Consider the following 18,023-nt stretch of genomic DNA (forward strand, 5'->3'; position numbering starts at 1 on the left):
CACCGGAGGCGGTTAACCTATGTGCAAACAGACCTCCTCAATAAAAATTTACTATGGTAACCATGAGTTTCTGCTAAAATACCATACAGTTGATGTTTAAGTGAAATACGGAAGATTAAAATGCCAAAGAAGAATTGGCATTTTAATTATTTTTAATGCCAGTGAGTCTTATTTGCAGTATGTATCTATTATATATAGCTATGATATTTTTGTGCAAACTGTGGTTACAAAGATGCTTTCTTATTACTAAACAAAGTAAATGTGATTTGATGCAAGCCTTTGAAAAGATACAAGCCAGTGTATATAATCATATATAATCATTTTTATTATTTTCCCCAACAGCACATTAATATATCATTTCCCATGAGTTGTTGTAGAAAGATGACATACAAAAGTTGGTGGGTGATACAAAGTGTCTTGATCACAAGTGGAGGTAGGACAAAAGTGTCATACGATATACACACAAAAGATGGCACTGGCAAAGATAATTAACATTTTGTACAAGACAACATTTTTGTGAAATTATGTTTGGCTTAAATTTTAGGAAACAATACTCTGTATATCTGTATTGTATATATATTATATATATTTCTTCAATCTCACATGCATATTTAAGTCATCTGGAAAGAAACATCATAGCAGCAGTACAGAGGTATTTATCAGTCATACACCTGACTACTCCATCCATCCACTTCTATACACAATCTCTATTTTATGTTTTTCTACATATATATCTATATGTGTTTGTTTGAGGTAGCAACTATTTAATTAGTTCTTTAAAGTTTGAATATAAAAGCAATTAAAGATAAACAGCTGATTGTCAGTTACAGCAAACAATATCAATACATAATTTCCCCCCTCCCCACCCCACACATAAGAATAACATCTCTCTCTCTGAGCAAAGTACACATATAGACCTGTTTGTCTAGATGGTTTATAGAATGTTAAGTACAAGGAGCATTTCATATACTAAAACTGTAATTGATGTGAGTTTTTCAACTTCTACCATCATTTTTAAAATCTATAATTTTGTTTATTTATGTTTGGTGTCCTCGAAATGAGAAATAATAAATTTCTGGTGTTCATTAAAGGAGGCAAAACATTCATTGGAAATGGCATAGAAATTATTTTCTGTTATATCTGAACTTCATACCACAGTGTAAACATAGTATATTTATCCATATTTTATGAAAGTACACATGCATATATTTTGTACATTCATAATGAGCATAACCTACATAAAATATGAACAAAAAATAAATGCAAAAAGAATGTTAAATATGTATAATTAGACAAGATTATTCACATAACATTTATCAATAAACAATAAATATTTTAAGAAACAACATCAGTTGTGATGTACTTTTAAACAATTCCAATATTCAAAAAGAAATCATTTTCCATTTGATATCAGTAGTCCTAGCAGTGATAAACCAAAATGGATGCTTTTGATTGTACGCTTGCAGGGTTAGTGGTTTGCATAATGTCTCCAACTACTGAATTTTTTTATCAAAACACCAAAAATCCTTATCCACGTGTCTGAAAAAAATCAGTTCAGCTCAATAGTTACTCATCTTTTCAACAAATTCACAGCATAAAACCCATAATTGTTCCGTAGAACTGCAATAAAAACAACTTTGGCATCCAGTTCCAAAATGGAGACACCGTGCCAAAATGAATCTTGATCACAGAAATTAGGCTGCGGGTTGGTGAGCGTAGATCACGCTAAGGCGTCGGGGACATATGTGTGTCACTGGAGGCTGAAGACATGGGACTGTCCATTGAAGCCGGGTGGGCGGACTCCCTCATCTGTTGTTTGAGCTCCGAGATGGTGCGTTCCAGCCTCTCTCTGGCTTCTCTCTCCCGGCGTAGCTCTTCCTGCAGCTCCTCGCGGTCTTCCTCAGCGCGGTCCAGCCTCTGACGTAATTCTGATAACTAAGCACAGGAAGCCACTGGTCAGCTAAAGTGATGCACTTGAACTCAGACCACAACAACTGACAGTGATTGATATCCAAAAGCTATCATTTTTATAATTGATTTTTTTTTTTATGTTAGTGTACAAACTATCATTCAAATGTTTGGGGTCAGCAATTTTTTTTGTTTTTTTTTTAAAGTTAATTTTATTCAGCAAGGACGAATTAAATTGATCAAAAGTGACAGAAAATACATTTATAATATAAATAAAGCTGTTCTTTCGAAATCCTGAAAAAATATATAATGGTTTTGACAATAATATAAGCATCGCAACTGAGAATATAATAAGAAATCAGCATATTGGAATGATTCCTGAAGAACCATGTAACACTGAAGACTGGAGCAATGCTGAAAATCACAGGAATAAGTTACATTTTAAAATATATTAAGATAGAAAACTGTTGAAAACTTTACTGTATTTTTGATCAAATAAATGCAGTCTTGGTGAGTATAAGAGACTTGAAAATCATTGAAAAATCTGATGAACCCAAACGTTTGAACATTAGTATATATTTAACATGCTAAGATTAAAAATATATCTGTTTTATTATATATAAAACAAATAAAGCATGACAAATGACAGACCAGATAAGGACTTGTGTGTGTGATTGGTCGATACCTGTTTGGCATAGATGGTTTCCTGTTGCGGCTCAGTATTCAGTTCTTTGCATCTGCAGCCTTGCTGCCTCAGCTTGTCGAGTCGGGACTTCAACTTTCTCTGTTCTTGCTGGACTTCTCCGAGCCTCTGAGCATGCTCAGTCTGAACCGCCTCCAGCTCCCCATGTAGGTCACAGCGGTCTATGGCTTCACCTTGACGCAGAGCCTGCAGCTCCTGTTCACAAGTATCAGAGTGAGAAAGAGTCATCAGATACTCACAAGCACCTTCTGGCGAACGAAAAGGAGGTGCTAAAAACAGACATTATGTGTACTGCATTGTAGTGTAGTCGGGGTAAAAACCTGTTCAAGTTGCTTTTGTTTGTGTAGTGTTGACTGAAGTTTGTCGTGCTGAGCACTGTACATCTGAAGGAGTTCCATCACCATGAAGTCCTTACTGTGCTCCACAGTCACACCAACAGACCGCTTACTAGCTGATGAATCTACTTTCTGCCATTCATCTGGACTGGCATCATCATATTGGCTGCTTTTTTCTTGCCCTGTATCAATTAGAACTCACATTTAGAAACATTATACATTTATTTATGCAATGTCACTTGTGGTGAATGTAAACTGACCTGCAAAGATAGGAGTCTTTGTGTCAGTGTTGTGTGCATCCTGGCTCTTTTCATCCTGAGTATCGCCCAGCGCTTCTGTTCCTGTAAACCCCATTTCCTTTCCAGGCACACACTCAGAGTGTTGTGCCAAGCCACTACCTGCCAGCTTGTCAGGCGTGTACTGATACCAGCTGGAGAGGAAAACAAAAAAGGAAGTTACTTGCTGTTGTGTACTGAAACTACTTCTAGTTGCTTTATGAATCTTTTATTTCGAATCGGTGGTTCGGAGCGTGTATCAAACTGCCAAAGTCACACGAACCACTGAAATTTCAAAATGTTTCGAAACACTTATGACATAACAAAGCCTCGTTTACTGAAATCACATGACTTTGGCAGTTTGATACACGCTCCGAACCACTGATTCGAAACAAAAGATTCGTAAAGCTTCATGAAGCAGTGTTTTGAAATCGCCCATCACTAGATATTGTTAAATAAAGTCGTTATTTAGTTTTTTTGGCACATGAAAACTATTCTCATCGCTTCATAACATTAAGGTTGAACCACTGAAGTCACATGAACTGTTTTAAATATGTCGTTAGTAGCTTTCTGGGCATTCGATGCAGGCCTCACTGAGCCATCGGATTTTATCAAAAATATCTTGTGTTCTGAAGATGAACGAAGGTCTTACGGGTGTGGAACGACATTAGGGTGAATAATTACTGACATTAATTCATTTTTTGGGTGAACTAACCCTTTAAAGGGATAGAATGGTTGTAACCGAGCAGATTTCGCCCCCCATTAATTACCATAGTAGGAAAAAAATACTATAGTAGTCAATGGGGGCACGAACATTCTTACCTTAAGTTATCAGTACATTTTTGTCCCTTTTTGTCAGGGGTCGATTTGGCAAGTGTTTTATGCTGGATATCTGTTTTTCTGATATATATATATATATATCATTACATAATGTATATTTGTGAATAAACTGCACCTTTGCCACATCAGGTCATCATGCCCGGGGTCCTCCTTAAGACTGGCAAGCAAATGTGAGTCAAACACAAAGGCAGGTGAAGATACTCCCTAAAAGAGAGAGATAAAAGAACTCGTTAACCTGGTTTCACTAACAAAGAGGAGTTGATTAACCCATTGTGTGTAAATGCAGATTGCTCTTGACATATATACCATTCCCATTACGATTTCTCACTTAGAGGACATTGATTTGATCTCTTCGCATGCCATGCAGCTTCCTGTGTGTCATTTCTGCATGGCTTGATGCACACACACACAGTTAGCTCTCGTGATTCATTCTATTCCAAAAGAGAAGCCAGATCTAGAAATATGTAAATAAGACTTTATATCCCTATGATTGCATTGTGAAATCTTATCCTGGATCAGCACTCTCATTCTGACATGTTTTGCAGGCCCTGATGATGTTGCACATAGAAACGTGCATCTAAATACTGAAGGAAATATGGATGCTTTTGCCATCAACAGTCCGTAACGTAAGCTGCTTTAATGTAAATAGGCCATCTGATCTATCATAAAGCTTTAGCGACCAGCTTGCACGCACACTCAGAGCATGTGTGGACCTAAAAAAAAATACACCCACATGATGTAGAGACCAAAAATTTCCTTTATGGTCATAGCGTAACAATTCACACATACTCAAAAGTCCCTTCGCTGTGGTTACGAAGCACGGATCTGAAACTGTTCTTCACTTGATACTTGTGTGGTTCTTTTATGGAAATAGAGCCTTTCTAAGCATATGATTGTAACAGTATTCCAGTGGTAAGAACTGTGTTTGTCTCTTAGAAACAAAACAAGCAATACAGGTTTATTTTAAAAAAAAACAGACACACGCGCTTTCCTACATTTACATGTGAAGTCATGTGCGAGAGCTCCAGACGACTCTGGTTGGGGGAGGGGTGAGCTGTCTGGGGGCCGTCACGTGGCGCTCATGGCACGAGGACTCTAATCTACACTGCTATTTATGACGTGACATGAGCAGGACGGTCACTCTTAATGCACTACAATGACATGATTCATTGGAGACCTTGTGAAATAGCATAAATCCACCAGATTTGATTATAACGTCAATGATGAAATGAAACTTCCTGCCTTGACCTTAACCTTGCCATTGACGAGCTCATTACAGGGTGTTTATGTGCAGATAGATAGATAGATAGATAGATAGATAGATAGATAGATAGATAGATAGATAGATAGATAGATAGATAGATAGATAGATAGATAGATAGATAGATAGATAGATAGATAGACTTAAAAATAAGGCAGCATTTTATTTTATTGTTAATTCTTTTATGTGACTTTGTTAATTTTCTCTCTAAGTATATAATATCTAATAAGTATTAATACATTTTTATTAAATGTAAACAGAAAGTCCAGTCTGCATCCGGAAAATGGGCTGTCTGAGAACAGCGGTTGCTGGGGATGTTGTTGAGTCTCTGGCTAAGCATTATATAATGAGATGGGAATTCACTGAATGCTCTGAGATTTGATTGGCTGAGAGGGAGGCTGGGGCCAGGGGTCTGCTCTCTGATTGGTTGATGATGGAGGTCCTGCAGGGTGAGTGCTGGGCCAGTAAAGGGGGGAGCAATACTCTGCAGGCACATGTAACAGAATGTCCCAGCCACTCTGTCTTTCACTCTCCCTTTCTCTATCTTTTTTCTCATTCTTTCCTCGTTTTTTTTCTCTCTCCTCCCTCCCACCCACTCTCTGTTTCTTTCCCCTGTTGCTGTGGCTCCGGCTGTTTGTGCAGACTCTGTCAGAAGGAGTTTGAGAGTCTAGTGACCCTGTTTGAACCACATTCAGCCACTTCCTTTGGAGGGAAACATCTGGTGTGGTATGAGAGCTGGATTCAGCTGACCCAACATTCGATTTGCTGTTTACTTTCCACTCAAAACCTTTTTAAAAGCTCAAGACAGACAAATATGGTCTTTCAAACACTCTTGGCTACAAGCACTTTAGTCATGATAACTTGCTTAGGGTGAATCTCACATGTCAAGAACAAATCATATTTCACCTTAAAATTAAAGAAAAAGAACATACACGCATATAGATATTAGAGATGCATATATACTTTATTGCCAATGCTAAATTTCTCCACCAATACCGATTATAAATACCGATAGTTTGGGGGTTCTGCCTTTTATACCTTTCTTTAAATGAATGATAATTTCATTATAATTAAAAATTAATCAGTATATAATTAATTATTATATTTTGAATTAAACTTTTCTCTCCATTTCATCAACTTGTTTCAGAGTAACTGGTATCAGTTATAAACAAACACATTACTCACATTAATACTAACACACATTAAGTAAATTCTGAAGATTAAATCAACTTAATGAATGTTATTTATTACTATCAACATTAAACATCAAACTGGTTTCTTAGCATGTTCTTTACACAAAGCCCAAATACAGTGCATTTTCCTGCCCTCTTTTGATTGACAGGATATATCGGCCCGACTATCGGCTGTTTTTAATAGCTCTGATAGCTAATAGTGTGAAAATTTGCTTTTATCGGCCAAAACCGATTATTGGCCGATATATCGATGCATCTGTATATAAATGTATGTGTCTGTGTGTATATAAATGTATGTGTGTGTGTATGTGTGTGTATATATGTATGTACAGGTATGTGTGCAGGTATTATATATAAATATTACAGATATATCAACCAATAATCGCTATCCGCCAATAGCCAATAGTGTGAAAATTTGCTTTTATTGGCCAATACCAATTATTGGCCAATATATCGGTGCATCGGTAATATAATATATTACCGATGCACCGATATATTGGCCGATAATGATGCACTCTTCCTCCTAGTTTAAAACAGCTGATAATCGGGCCGATATATCCTTTATATATCAATTTTATATATATATATATATATATATATATATATATATATATATATATATATATATATATATATATATATATATATATATATTTATTTATAAAAATCATAAGAATGTTGCTGAAAGTATATTTAGCCTATTAAGATTTTATTACAATTAAGAAATCTTATTTATATTACTGTAATGCAAAAAAATGTAAAGTATTTATACATTATGGTATAAAAATGATGCTTTATGGTATTAATAATTTGTAGAATTGGGCTTGAAAATGAACCAAAAATCTTAATGCTGTTAAAAATATGCTACATTTTCTTGATGAAAAATATAAAATATATCTTTCTTTTTATCTTAAGGTAAAAAGTGTGTGTGTGTGTGTGTGTGTGTGTGTGTGTTTTGTGAGATCATAAAGCTTCAAGTGAACAAACTTTAAAACAACATTAATAATATCTGATAAATGCAATTGGAGCCATTATACTTCCTGTCTTTTTTTTATGTTGTTGTACTACAATAAATGAATTGCTTACTTTCTGAATGAATATAGATTACATATTAGAGATACTCACTATATGTGGCTGCCTCTTGTCCTGCTGGAACTTCGCCCTCATATCCTCCAGAGACTCCTTTAGCTTCTCTTCATCCGCTGTTCCCAGGTATCTTTGTGCCAGCTGCAGATAACAGGCCCACTTGGCTGAATCGAAGCCCCAGTGACATGTGCGTGTGTCTGGCTGTCGGTGGGAGTGCATGACAAAGCGCTCCGGGCAGAAGAGAATCCGACATTGGGAGCAGCGGATACAGGGCGCATCCGGGCTGGAGTAAAGCTGGGGTACAAACAGGCCTTCACACTTGCCAAGACACTGGTGTTCCACCCAAAATCCTCCAGATTCCTCACCGTTTTTCTCTTCCTCCTCTTCAGCGCCATGCCCTTTGTGTTCCTCACCTGGATGCAGAAGGGTGTTGCAGAGACGCTGAGCATCGGTCAGCGTGATGAGGCCACAGGATGGAGTCCCTGGAGGAAGGATGCCCAGCACTTTGAGAATGTGTAACTGTGTGGCATCGCAGCGGGAACAGTACAAATACAGCTGGTCACACACAGAGTTGATCTGTTGCAACGAGAATTCCCGTAGGACGGTGTTTAGCAGCTGGGGCAGACAAAGACGCAGTTCGCCTCCCACAGAGAAGCAGGAGATGGACTCGCCCTCCAGACAGCACAGGCTGAGGTCTGTAGAGCTGTCAGGGGGGACTAGTAGGGGCCCCCCTGCAATACCTCCCTGGGCCAGAGGGGGCGCCAGCTTATACTGACCGTGATGACCAGTAAACGCAGCCGGGCCGCCGAGGGAACATTGGCTGCTCAGAGAGAACTGCGCTAGAGTGTGCTTCAAACCAGGGCTCAGATCCGGAGTAGCCTCTATCCTGTTCGTTGCTTTGGAGACCTGATAGCCGAGAGAGGTTTCTGGAATTTTTTTGCAGGATAGATTGAGAGCAGCCATTACACGTTTCTTTATGGGTGTGCCATCTACGCCATTGTCTCGCATCAAACGCTTTAATGGCACTTTTAGAAGTGCTTGCTCCTTGGGGATGTCTGGACGCTTGTTCTCAGTAGTCGCCATAATGTTGTTTATAGATATCGCTAAGTGGTCTTCAGGGACCGGAAGATACACAGAGGAAGTCTCGGGAATGCAGTGCTTTTTATATGTGGATCATAGTAATAGTCTTCAACACTTCCCAGATGACTGAAAAGTCAAAACAAGCATCATAGATTAATACATATTAAAATAGTTTTAGATAGTAAAAGTAAAATTTAACAGGCATCTTTTATAAAATGTTTTTTAAATAAATGTAATAAGATAAAGAAATATTTTGAAATATAATATTATATATAAAACCTTATATACTAGAGTAAACTAAAAACTAAAACCTTAAAGGGTTAGTTCACCCAAAAATGAAAATTCTGTCATTTATTACTCACCCTCATGCCGTGAGACCTTCGTTAATCTTCGGAACACAGATTAAGATATTTTTGTTGAAATCCGATGGCTCAGTGAGGCCTGCATAGCCAGCAATTACACTTCCTCTCTCAAGATCCATTAATGTACTAAAAACATATTTAAACAGTTCATGTGAGTACAGTGGCTCAATATTAATATTGTAAAGCGACGACAATAATTTTGGTGTGCCAAAAAAACAAAATAACGACTTATATAATGATGGCCAATTTCAAAACACTGCTTCATGAAGCTTCAAAGCGATATAAAACTTTTGTGTTGAATCAGCGGTTCGGAGCACCAAAGTCACGTGATTTCAGCAGTTTGCTCTGAAGCTTAATGAAGCAGTGTTTTGAAATCGGCCATCGCCATTTTTGGCGCACCGAAAATATCCTTGTCACTTTATAATATTAATATTGAACCACTGTACTCACGTGAACTGATTTAAATATGTTTTTAGTACATGGATCTTGAGAGAGGAAATGTCATTGCTGGCTATTCAGGCCTCATTGAGCCATCGGATTTCAACAAAAATATCTTAATTTGCATTCCGAAGATTAACGAAGGTCTCACGGGTGTGGAACGGCACGAGGGTAAGTAATGAATGACATTATTTTCATTTTTGGTTGAACTAACCCTTTAAAAATCATTATTTGAAATTAAATAAACTTTAACTGGAATAAAATCAGATATTTCTCATTTTCATTTAGGTTAGCTTGCACTAAATATTAATAAAATATTAATAAAAATTCTATATAGATTATTTCGAGAAAAAAAAAAAACTAAAACAGAACATGTAAACTAATTTAAAATATTGATTAAAAACTATAATAGCAATGCTAAAATAACACTAATGTGAACATCGCTGAACCGCTCCGAGAGCGTTTCAAAGGGTTAAACGAATTAATGTGAAAACACCCTAAATGTCTGGGAAATTCGATTCATTCATAAAATTGTTCCATTTAAAAACATACCCTGAACTCTTTTCCAGGAAAGTTAATGGTAGTATCACAGTTGTTTAAAATGGTTTTGTGTTTCGTCAGCGATAGCGAAATCTTGTCACAAATGAATCATATCTGTAATGTGTTTTGACTGCACGCCATGTAATAGACTTTCCACCCCCCCTCACAGACAGAGGCCCCGCCCTCCGCGCAAAGCCCCGCCTCTCTGACCGGTCTTATTCACAGCCAGAGCTCCGCCCCTCCCCCCTCTGCCGTGGTAATGACATTCACCCGTGCCAGATACCTCTGCGGGACTACCCCCATATGTTCCCACTCCTATGACACTTTCACATTTCACAACAAACTGTGAAGGCGACCCTCGAAAAGATTTCATTGCGGAAAAAATAGTCGGTTTTTCGATTCAGTGGTTATAAAAATATTTAGGTTCTGCCAATTTGAAATATGATCAACTCGATGATAAAAGAAACATACATTGTTATTTTATCTAACAGTACTTGAATAGTTGAATGAACTATAATCATAGTCGGTGACTGTCGATTATCAAATATCATAAAATCTATAAAATAGATTTAAAGCAGCCTAAGATAAAACATATAAAATACAACCGAAACAGTCGAAAATAATCCTGTTTTAAGATAATATACTACACTAAAGCAGGCTTTTAATGTAATGCCACGGGAGGGTGCAATATCATGAGAAACGGAATACATAAAAATAATTTCAAATATTGAAAATACGTTATAGAGAATGTAAAACAACATATTCAAGCTTACCTTCAAATCTGAAGAGTCAAATCAATGTTGTTTTGACGAGAATAGAAGGAAAGCGCGTGAAATATTAGTGTTTTTCGTATATCTCGGGATTCCGTCTCGGAGTTCACAGTCGAGCGAACGCTCGTCGCCCTGACACTGATAACACTGGTGCGGACTTCATGCTGATAGACTCACAACGTCAATCCACAACCCAACAACCTACGTCACCCGACGGGCTGCCTGGGCTAGACGGCGTGATTTAGCGGAGGAAGTCTGTCTCTCGACCTAGGGGGCGTTACCCTCATTTCTACATGTCCCGCCCTCAACCTAATCACTGATTGGCTAATCTCTCTGAATGACGTCTCAACTGTCCAATTGCAGATTTCCTGTCGGTCGCTCCTGCCAACCATAGTCATAGCAACCGCAGCAAGAGAGTAGGAAGTCTGTCTAGCGATCTAGGGTTTACGTGTGGTAAACATTCACGAATTATTGTGTACAGACATTTGTAAAAATCGATATGGTTAGCTTGTTGCTTAATAAAAACATAGATGTAATAAGTCATTTAAAATAAAAAACATAAAAGGAGACCGCACACCTTTTATTTACTCATATTTAAAAGAGTGGGTTTTATTTTTGAAAGGCAAATACTTTTCACTAACACTGAAGCGTGTTGTCACATTTGCATGTTTTGTGTATGTATATGGTGTATAGGGTTAAAAACAAAATGACAAATCATATTGTTTTGAATAACAGAAATAGAAATTAATACAAAAATTCTATTGTATACTTTTTCTTGAACACGTACCCAAGAGCTATAGGCTATAATGGGATTATGATGGTGCTGAAACTTTAGTTTGGAAGACAATTCACAAATATTAATCTAGTTCAAGACAGTTTTGAACTGAATTGGACTTTTGACTCTAAAGCTTAGTTTCTAAGATAGCCTTTGTGACAATTTTCCAGTCTGATAACTAACCCTAGACTCATTGTGGTTATTTTTAAAAACTAATTCTTAATAATTTACTAGATTGCTAGTTTTTGTCTATATTGTAAGCTAAAATCATATCCATACTGTAGTTTAGTCATATTGTCTATATAGATTTAGTTCAATCTCTAATTTTAGTCTTGTCATTCAGCATCATTTACTGTGACTAACACACAGCGTAAGTTGATTATTCATCCTTGGGCCTTTTTTGTTGATGTTTTTACATAAATCATGTGTTTTTCACATTATGTCATAGTGCTTAGCACTCACCAGCTGGTACTGAGTAAACATTAAGAGCTTTTGATTTCTCCAACATTGTGAAGTTTTTAAGATTGTTTACCAAATCCTTTTTTTTTTTTTTTTTATGTAAATATACATTTGACAAGATGGTTTTGTGAATGGAGTGGCCACACAGGTCCGTAATCACTCAATATACTGTATTTGAGCATGAGTATTTCTTTACATTCTGTTTACATTTTGTGTAATGATTCTTCCAGACATCCATTTGCATTCTCTTTCTTCTTCGTGTCCTTTTCCATGTGGACATTAGCATAAGGCAAATGGCTCTAATTTGACTTTCATTTGCGTCAAAGTTTGCATTTCTATAGTTTAGCTGCTAACATGTTGTAAGTTCACACCCTGACCTATGCCTGGATTACTCAATTCAGAGGAAACACCCTTATGGTTAGACTTTTGTACAACCGTGTGTTAAAAAGAAAGAATGTATAAGCATCATAAAAATATGATCCTTAAGTAAATCATTTAAGGGTCGCCATTACGAAAACGTCTGTAGCACTAGTTGGCTGCTGTGCGTGTTTTCCAGGAAAGCTAGTTTTTGTTTTTCTTCAGTCTGAGACTAATTTAATGTCCTTTTGAGGCCTTTGGCTTTTACTTTTCATTACTTCCAGTCTCTCAGAGAAACCTTTTAAGCACTGGAATAAACAACAACAGTTTCTCTGCTATTTTGAGAGTGAATTGGAAAGTCGCAAAGGGCTGAAAAGCAATAGGTAAAGTGGCAAACCTGGAGGCAAAACAAGTGTAATTCAACCTATCCAGAAAGAGATCCATGAGAAACATTTTTAATATATTTCCGAATCTTAAAGCAGTACAATCATGGTTTCTGAATTATGTGCAGTGCAAACACAAGTTATTAAATGTTTCCAAAAAACAACATAGCTAAACAATACTGGCCTACTGTATCCTTAGAGTATATGTGGAAAAACTGTATTCTGCTGCAACTGACTGTGAAGGGACTGAGACTCAAATTGGCTAGATTGATTTACCAGGGAATTTAATCATTTATTTTATTAATTTATTTGCCCTCACCTATCGTCTGCCTTTCATTATGTTATCACTCTCCACTTGCCAGGCAACAGGACTCTGCATGGTTCGTATTTTTGGAAGCTTCAAAGCAGACAGCTCCCAGAATATACACAGAGGACAAAACAAAGAGAGAAAAATCCTTGTTGCTAAGGAACAGAGGAAAAACAGATCACCAGGCGGACCGCTTGCATGAAATAATAGACCAAATTAAGCTGAATTACTATACCGTGCCTCGCAATTATAATAACTCAATGTGTTTTTTTATCACTTAAGACATTAAAAGAAATAAAAATAATTTTACACTTTAGTAGTCTGCATGCATAACAAACACAGTCATTACATTCTGTAATTTTAATATTTTAATATATACATAGTCAGTATATTGTGTTTTAGGAAGTAATTGCATTTAAATCACACCTATAGTCAAACCAAAAATTATTCAGATGTTTTAGATATTTTTTTTATATATTTTTACTAGTGGGTGCAGGATACTATAGTTCATTTATGGAAGTGAGGATAGTAAAATAAAGTAAACTGTGACATATTATACCCAAAAATTCTTCATACAGTGGACTACCAGTAAAACTGATCAAAATTTGGAACAAAAAATTATTCAGGCACTTTGACCTGACCATGTTATCTGACATAATTAAGATTTTTTTTTCTGACAGTTTATAATTAAGATTTTTTTTTCTGACAGTTTAACCCTGAGATCTTGTCATATTTTAATACCATTTTTTAAACTACAGTAAATAAACTGTTTTAATGAATGAAATGTTCAAGGTGTCTGAATAAATTTTGGTTTGACTGTATAATCAACGACAATACCCTGACTTCAAAACAACATCATAAATCTAAAAGTCATTCAGGTATATTTTACAAAAACTTTGTGAATAATACACATTTAGAACATAAGGTCACATCAGGAAGTCCATGGAGATTAGCTGCACTTTTAAAATTAAAAAGCAAACTAAATGATGTTCATCTGTTATCGGCAGTATTCTAACCTTTATTCTTGAACAACTGAAGAAGTTTCTAAAATACATTTTTAACCTGAAAAGGAGAAAAAAAAAGCATTCATGAGATTATTGTGCTTACTATATATGGAGAAGTTTTTGTTCACTGGATAAAATTTTGGTCTTATACCTGCTTTTGTCTTCTCTTGATTTGCATTTCTTGCTGTTGTTTTGCCCTGACCTCTTCCAGAGTTAAGCATCCACCTGGGGAAATAGTAGACATGGTTAAACCAGACTTAGAATTATTATTTTCAATGAAAATGTTGATTATATTTGCTAACTGACATGTGTAGAAACAGATGTCTGTTGATCGGGTGTTCTGTTTCTGACAGCTGGCAAGTTGGCTGTGTCAAATGTGCTAATGAAGGGATCGTCTGTGATGTGTAGTATTTGTAAGTTACCATAATCATTAATGGTTTTACAAAGACCTATCCAGGGGTGCATTTGCCAAAAGCAACGTTAACCAATGGTCGCAAGTTCAGGTGAACTTGGTTGATAACGACGAAACTTGCATCTTTATATATACAGTAGTAGTAGCTTTTGGTAAAATCACCACTCATGTCATATATAAAAGGCACTTGAACTCCCCCTAGTGGTGATAACACATTCTTTTTTTATTTGAATCATTTCCAGCAGACTCATCATTAGGCTTCTCAATATTTGTTTTCTGTCATGGTTGGTTGAATGACTCACCCACAGTACTAGGAGATATGGAAATGTAACCCATGGCCCGACTCAAGCGCAGATCCTCCAGAGCTGCCAGTTCTGCTTCTGCTTCTGTTAAACAGCCACGCATTCAGTCAGTGAGTGACGACAGCTTAACCTTCTATGATTTCCTTTTAAACTTCAAAAACAGGAAATATCACATATTTAAATATTGTTACCTACAAAAACATAAAATGCATTCAGTATAATAGCCTATATAGGGGGTGATTGCGCTCTTGTTACTTCAAAGTAACTAAAAATAGAGTACATTTGGCCTACATCAAATAGAAACTTTTTATTTTAAAATGGTAGGATTGTTAAGTGAAGTGACATGTGGCCAAGTATGGTGACTCATACTCGGAATTTGTGCTCTGCATTTAAGCCATCCAAGTGCGCACACACAGCAGTGAACACCTCACCTCAGTCGTGGTATTGAGGGTGGGGAGAGCGCTGGAAATTCACTCCCCTCACCAACAATCCCTGCCGGACCTGAGACTCGAACCCATGACCTTTGGGTTACAAGTCCGACTCTCTATCCATTAGGCCACGGAGACATAGATTACTTGTTATTTAATAAAACAAAGGTCCCACTTTATATTAGGTGGCTTTAACTACTGTACTTACATCAAAAAATAAGTACAATGTATATTGTGTTCATATTATATTGCAAAACACTTTTGCTGCTATTGAGGTGGGATACGGGTAAGGTTAGGAACAGGTTTGGTGGTATGGGTAGGTTTAAGAGTGAATTAAGGTGTAAGAGAAGGGTCAACAGTGTAATTATGAATGTAATTACAGATGTAATTACATGCAGATATTTTAAAAATATAAGTACAATGTAGTTAAAGGCCACCTAATACAAAGTCGATAAATTGTAAACAAATACCAACTCCATTTATATATTGATTTAGAAAAAAAGTTGGTAAAACTTTATTTTACAGTGTCATTGTTACAAATGTTACATGTAGTTATTATAGTAATTATGCATAGTTACATGCAACTAACCCTAAACCAAACCAAACTCTAATCTTACCCCTATAGTAAGTACATTAATATTCCTCAGTACTTAAAGGTGCTAAAGAGGATCTTTTCGTCGACTGAGAAACCAAAGACTGTTACCGAGTTTTTGAAATGAGCGCATGCGTAAGAACAACCCCCCTCCTTCGAAGGAACGCCTCCCAAAACTCGTAAACACGAGTGTTTGTTTACCACCGCTGTGTCGTGTTAGTGGATTCATTATGTCGGACTCACCGCAGGTAACTCATAATCTGCAATTGTTACTCCCGTCTCCTGACAAAAACATCGCATGCGGCACCTGTGGAGCGTGGAAAGTTACTGGAGAGCGCAGCCGCGCTCGTCTCTCACAAGGAACGTCACGGCAGTGATTGACAAGCCAGAGGGCCAATCGTTTACGCGATTGGCTGATGTTTTTAAGGCCCTACCTCGTGTACAGATGATGTATATTAATATTATTCCTTTCAGTGCACCTAATAAATAGTCTTTTATCAGTTAGTAAAGACAGTTTCAAGTAATATTGCAAAAATGTATAAAACAAAACATCCTCTTTAGCACCTTTAAATGTATAATTACACTGTAACAAAGACACCTTAAAATAAAGTGTAACCAAAAAGTTAATTTTTTTCCTTAACTGTAGGCTATTACTTGAATTGTAACACTTTATTATTTAGGAGAAGGTAAAAAGTATGGGTAAGGGAAGAAAAGAAAAAGAAACACTCCTTAAAATTATGAAATAGTAATTAAAGAAAGTTAAGAATGCTATAATTCTGGAATTATACATTTTTTAATCATCTGAGGGATTCAAAAGGTTTCCCAATTTTAAAAAAATCACCCATTCAATGAGAAATAAAAAGGAAATCAGAGATGTTGAAGAACAGTATACCTACTTTGCTGAATGTCTTGTCTTTTCTTTGGGTTTGGTGCAAATACTGTAAATGCTTCTTGACTGTCACAAAGAAAAGTTAGCAAAAGTGAACAAAACATGGCAACATTACTAAGGCAAATATTAACTACACAGTTTAATGCTTATGCTTAGATTAAGACCTGATCCACCATATGTTTCTGAGGCCACTGGCACTGCATTCCTCCTACCTGTGGATTTCATAAAGAGCATGCGAATGTGATTTTGGCATTGGCTGTTCCTTCGGCGCACATGTTGCAGGTTTTGACCTCGGCAAAGTCTCGGACTGTTTCGCCTTTAGAGGTTTAGTGCTTCTCTCCATTGCTTTGGGTTTGTGTTCGGTGTCATGGGTGCATCTTGGGCAGCTTGATGCCCTGTTTTTGCGGTAACCGACACCGACATCTCTGGTTCTGACTGCAGGTGTTGTTTCGGCTGTACTGGTTTTCTTGTTCGGATGCTTAGGTTTCGTTGCAACAGGTTTCGGCTTTAATAGTCTCGTGTCCGGCATATTTAGCTAAGTTACAGTGTTAGATTAACATTGAGGCAATCAACCTCTCTCACCTGTCTCTCACAGATCTGCAATTTTCCTTATTCCATTGATGAAACTTTCTCTTGAATGCACCGGTTTCAGTCAAGAAGAAGGAAAAAAAAAGATATTTTCATTCAAAAGGTTCAGCTTCAAATAACAGAAAGTATCAACGTCGTGCGTGTTAAGTTTAGTGGACAACCGCGTGTGATCCGATTATATTGAGTGCGCAAGAAACTCTGGTGACCTCACGCTATCCCATAGTAACCGCATAGTAACCAAATGCTAATACAACAACTAGCCTACTGCTACTAATTAATAATAATAATAATAACGAGATAAATATACATTATTTCTTAGTTATTTTATGTATTTTACAGGCTGTCAGACGTTACCAACTGATCAATGTTTGCTGGGAGAGGGCATCGAAATTTCAACCCCCTCCCGCAAAGGCTTCTCAAATAAATAAATAAATAAAAAACACTTTTTGGTGACACTGAAACATCTCCAACCCTGAAAGCCAGGCCTTGTCACAGAATTCAAAAACAAAATACCATGCCAAAATATGGAAAGTTAGCCTAATGGCTTCCATAAAATCAAGGATGGAAAAAAAATAATTAGACCTAATCGATATCAATGGGTCACCAAGAGTTCAAATATATGGCCGTATACATTAATAGCTGTGTTAAAAACATTTTTAAAAAGAGCTGTGGACATTTAGGCTACTCAGATTCAGTTATTTATTCAAGAAGCTTTATTAGCGACAATAAAGCTAGA

At 36.7% G+C, this 18,023-nt stretch overlaps 2 protein-coding genes across 3 annotated transcripts; both read right to left on the reverse strand.

The window, feature by feature from the left end:
- Positions 1 to 330: 330 nt before the first annotated feature.
- On the reverse strand, positions 331 to 11,019 carry skilb (SKI-like proto-oncogene b). Of its 2 annotated transcripts, XM_067378213.1 has the most exons (8): positions 10,795 to 11,019; positions 9,044 to 9,169; positions 7,641 to 8,807; positions 4,177 to 4,265; positions 3,207 to 3,376; positions 2,932 to 3,128; positions 2,594 to 2,806; positions 331 to 1,935 (listed from the first exon to the last, which is right to left on the reverse strand). In XM_067378213.1, the coding sequence occupies exons 3-8, from the start codon at positions 8,682 to 8,684 to the stop codon at positions 1,726 to 1,728; spliced, it is 1,923 nt and encodes a 640-aa protein (XP_067234314.1). In that variant the 5' UTR covers positions 8,685 to 8,807; positions 9,044 to 9,169; positions 10,795 to 11,019; the 3' UTR covers positions 331 to 1,725. The 2 variants fall into 2 exon arrangements, with proteins under 2 accessions (XP_067234314.1, XP_067234313.1); XM_067378212.1 differs by lacking the exon at positions 9,044 to 9,169.
- Positions 11,020 to 12,980: 1,961 nt separating this feature from the next.
- zgc:194621 (uncharacterized protein LOC795037 homolog) lies at positions 12,981 to 17,573 on the reverse strand. Its single transcript, XM_067378580.1, has 5 exons — positions 16,912 to 17,573; positions 16,707 to 16,765; positions 14,791 to 14,874; positions 14,228 to 14,301; positions 12,981 to 14,134 (listed from the first exon to the last, which is right to left on the reverse strand). The coding sequence occupies exons 1-5, from the start codon at positions 17,226 to 17,228 to the stop codon at positions 14,117 to 14,119; spliced, it is 552 nt and encodes a 183-aa protein (XP_067234681.1). The 5' UTR covers positions 17,229 to 17,573; the 3' UTR covers positions 12,981 to 14,116.
- Between the last annotated feature and the right edge of the window lie 450 nt (positions 17,574 to 18,023).

This window comes from Chanodichthys erythropterus, chromosome 23, assembly GCF_024489055.1.
Source record: "Chanodichthys erythropterus isolate Z2021 chromosome 23, ASM2448905v1, whole genome shotgun sequence".
Taxonomy (NCBI): domain Eukaryota; kingdom Metazoa; phylum Chordata; class Actinopteri; order Cypriniformes; family Xenocyprididae; genus Chanodichthys; species Chanodichthys erythropterus.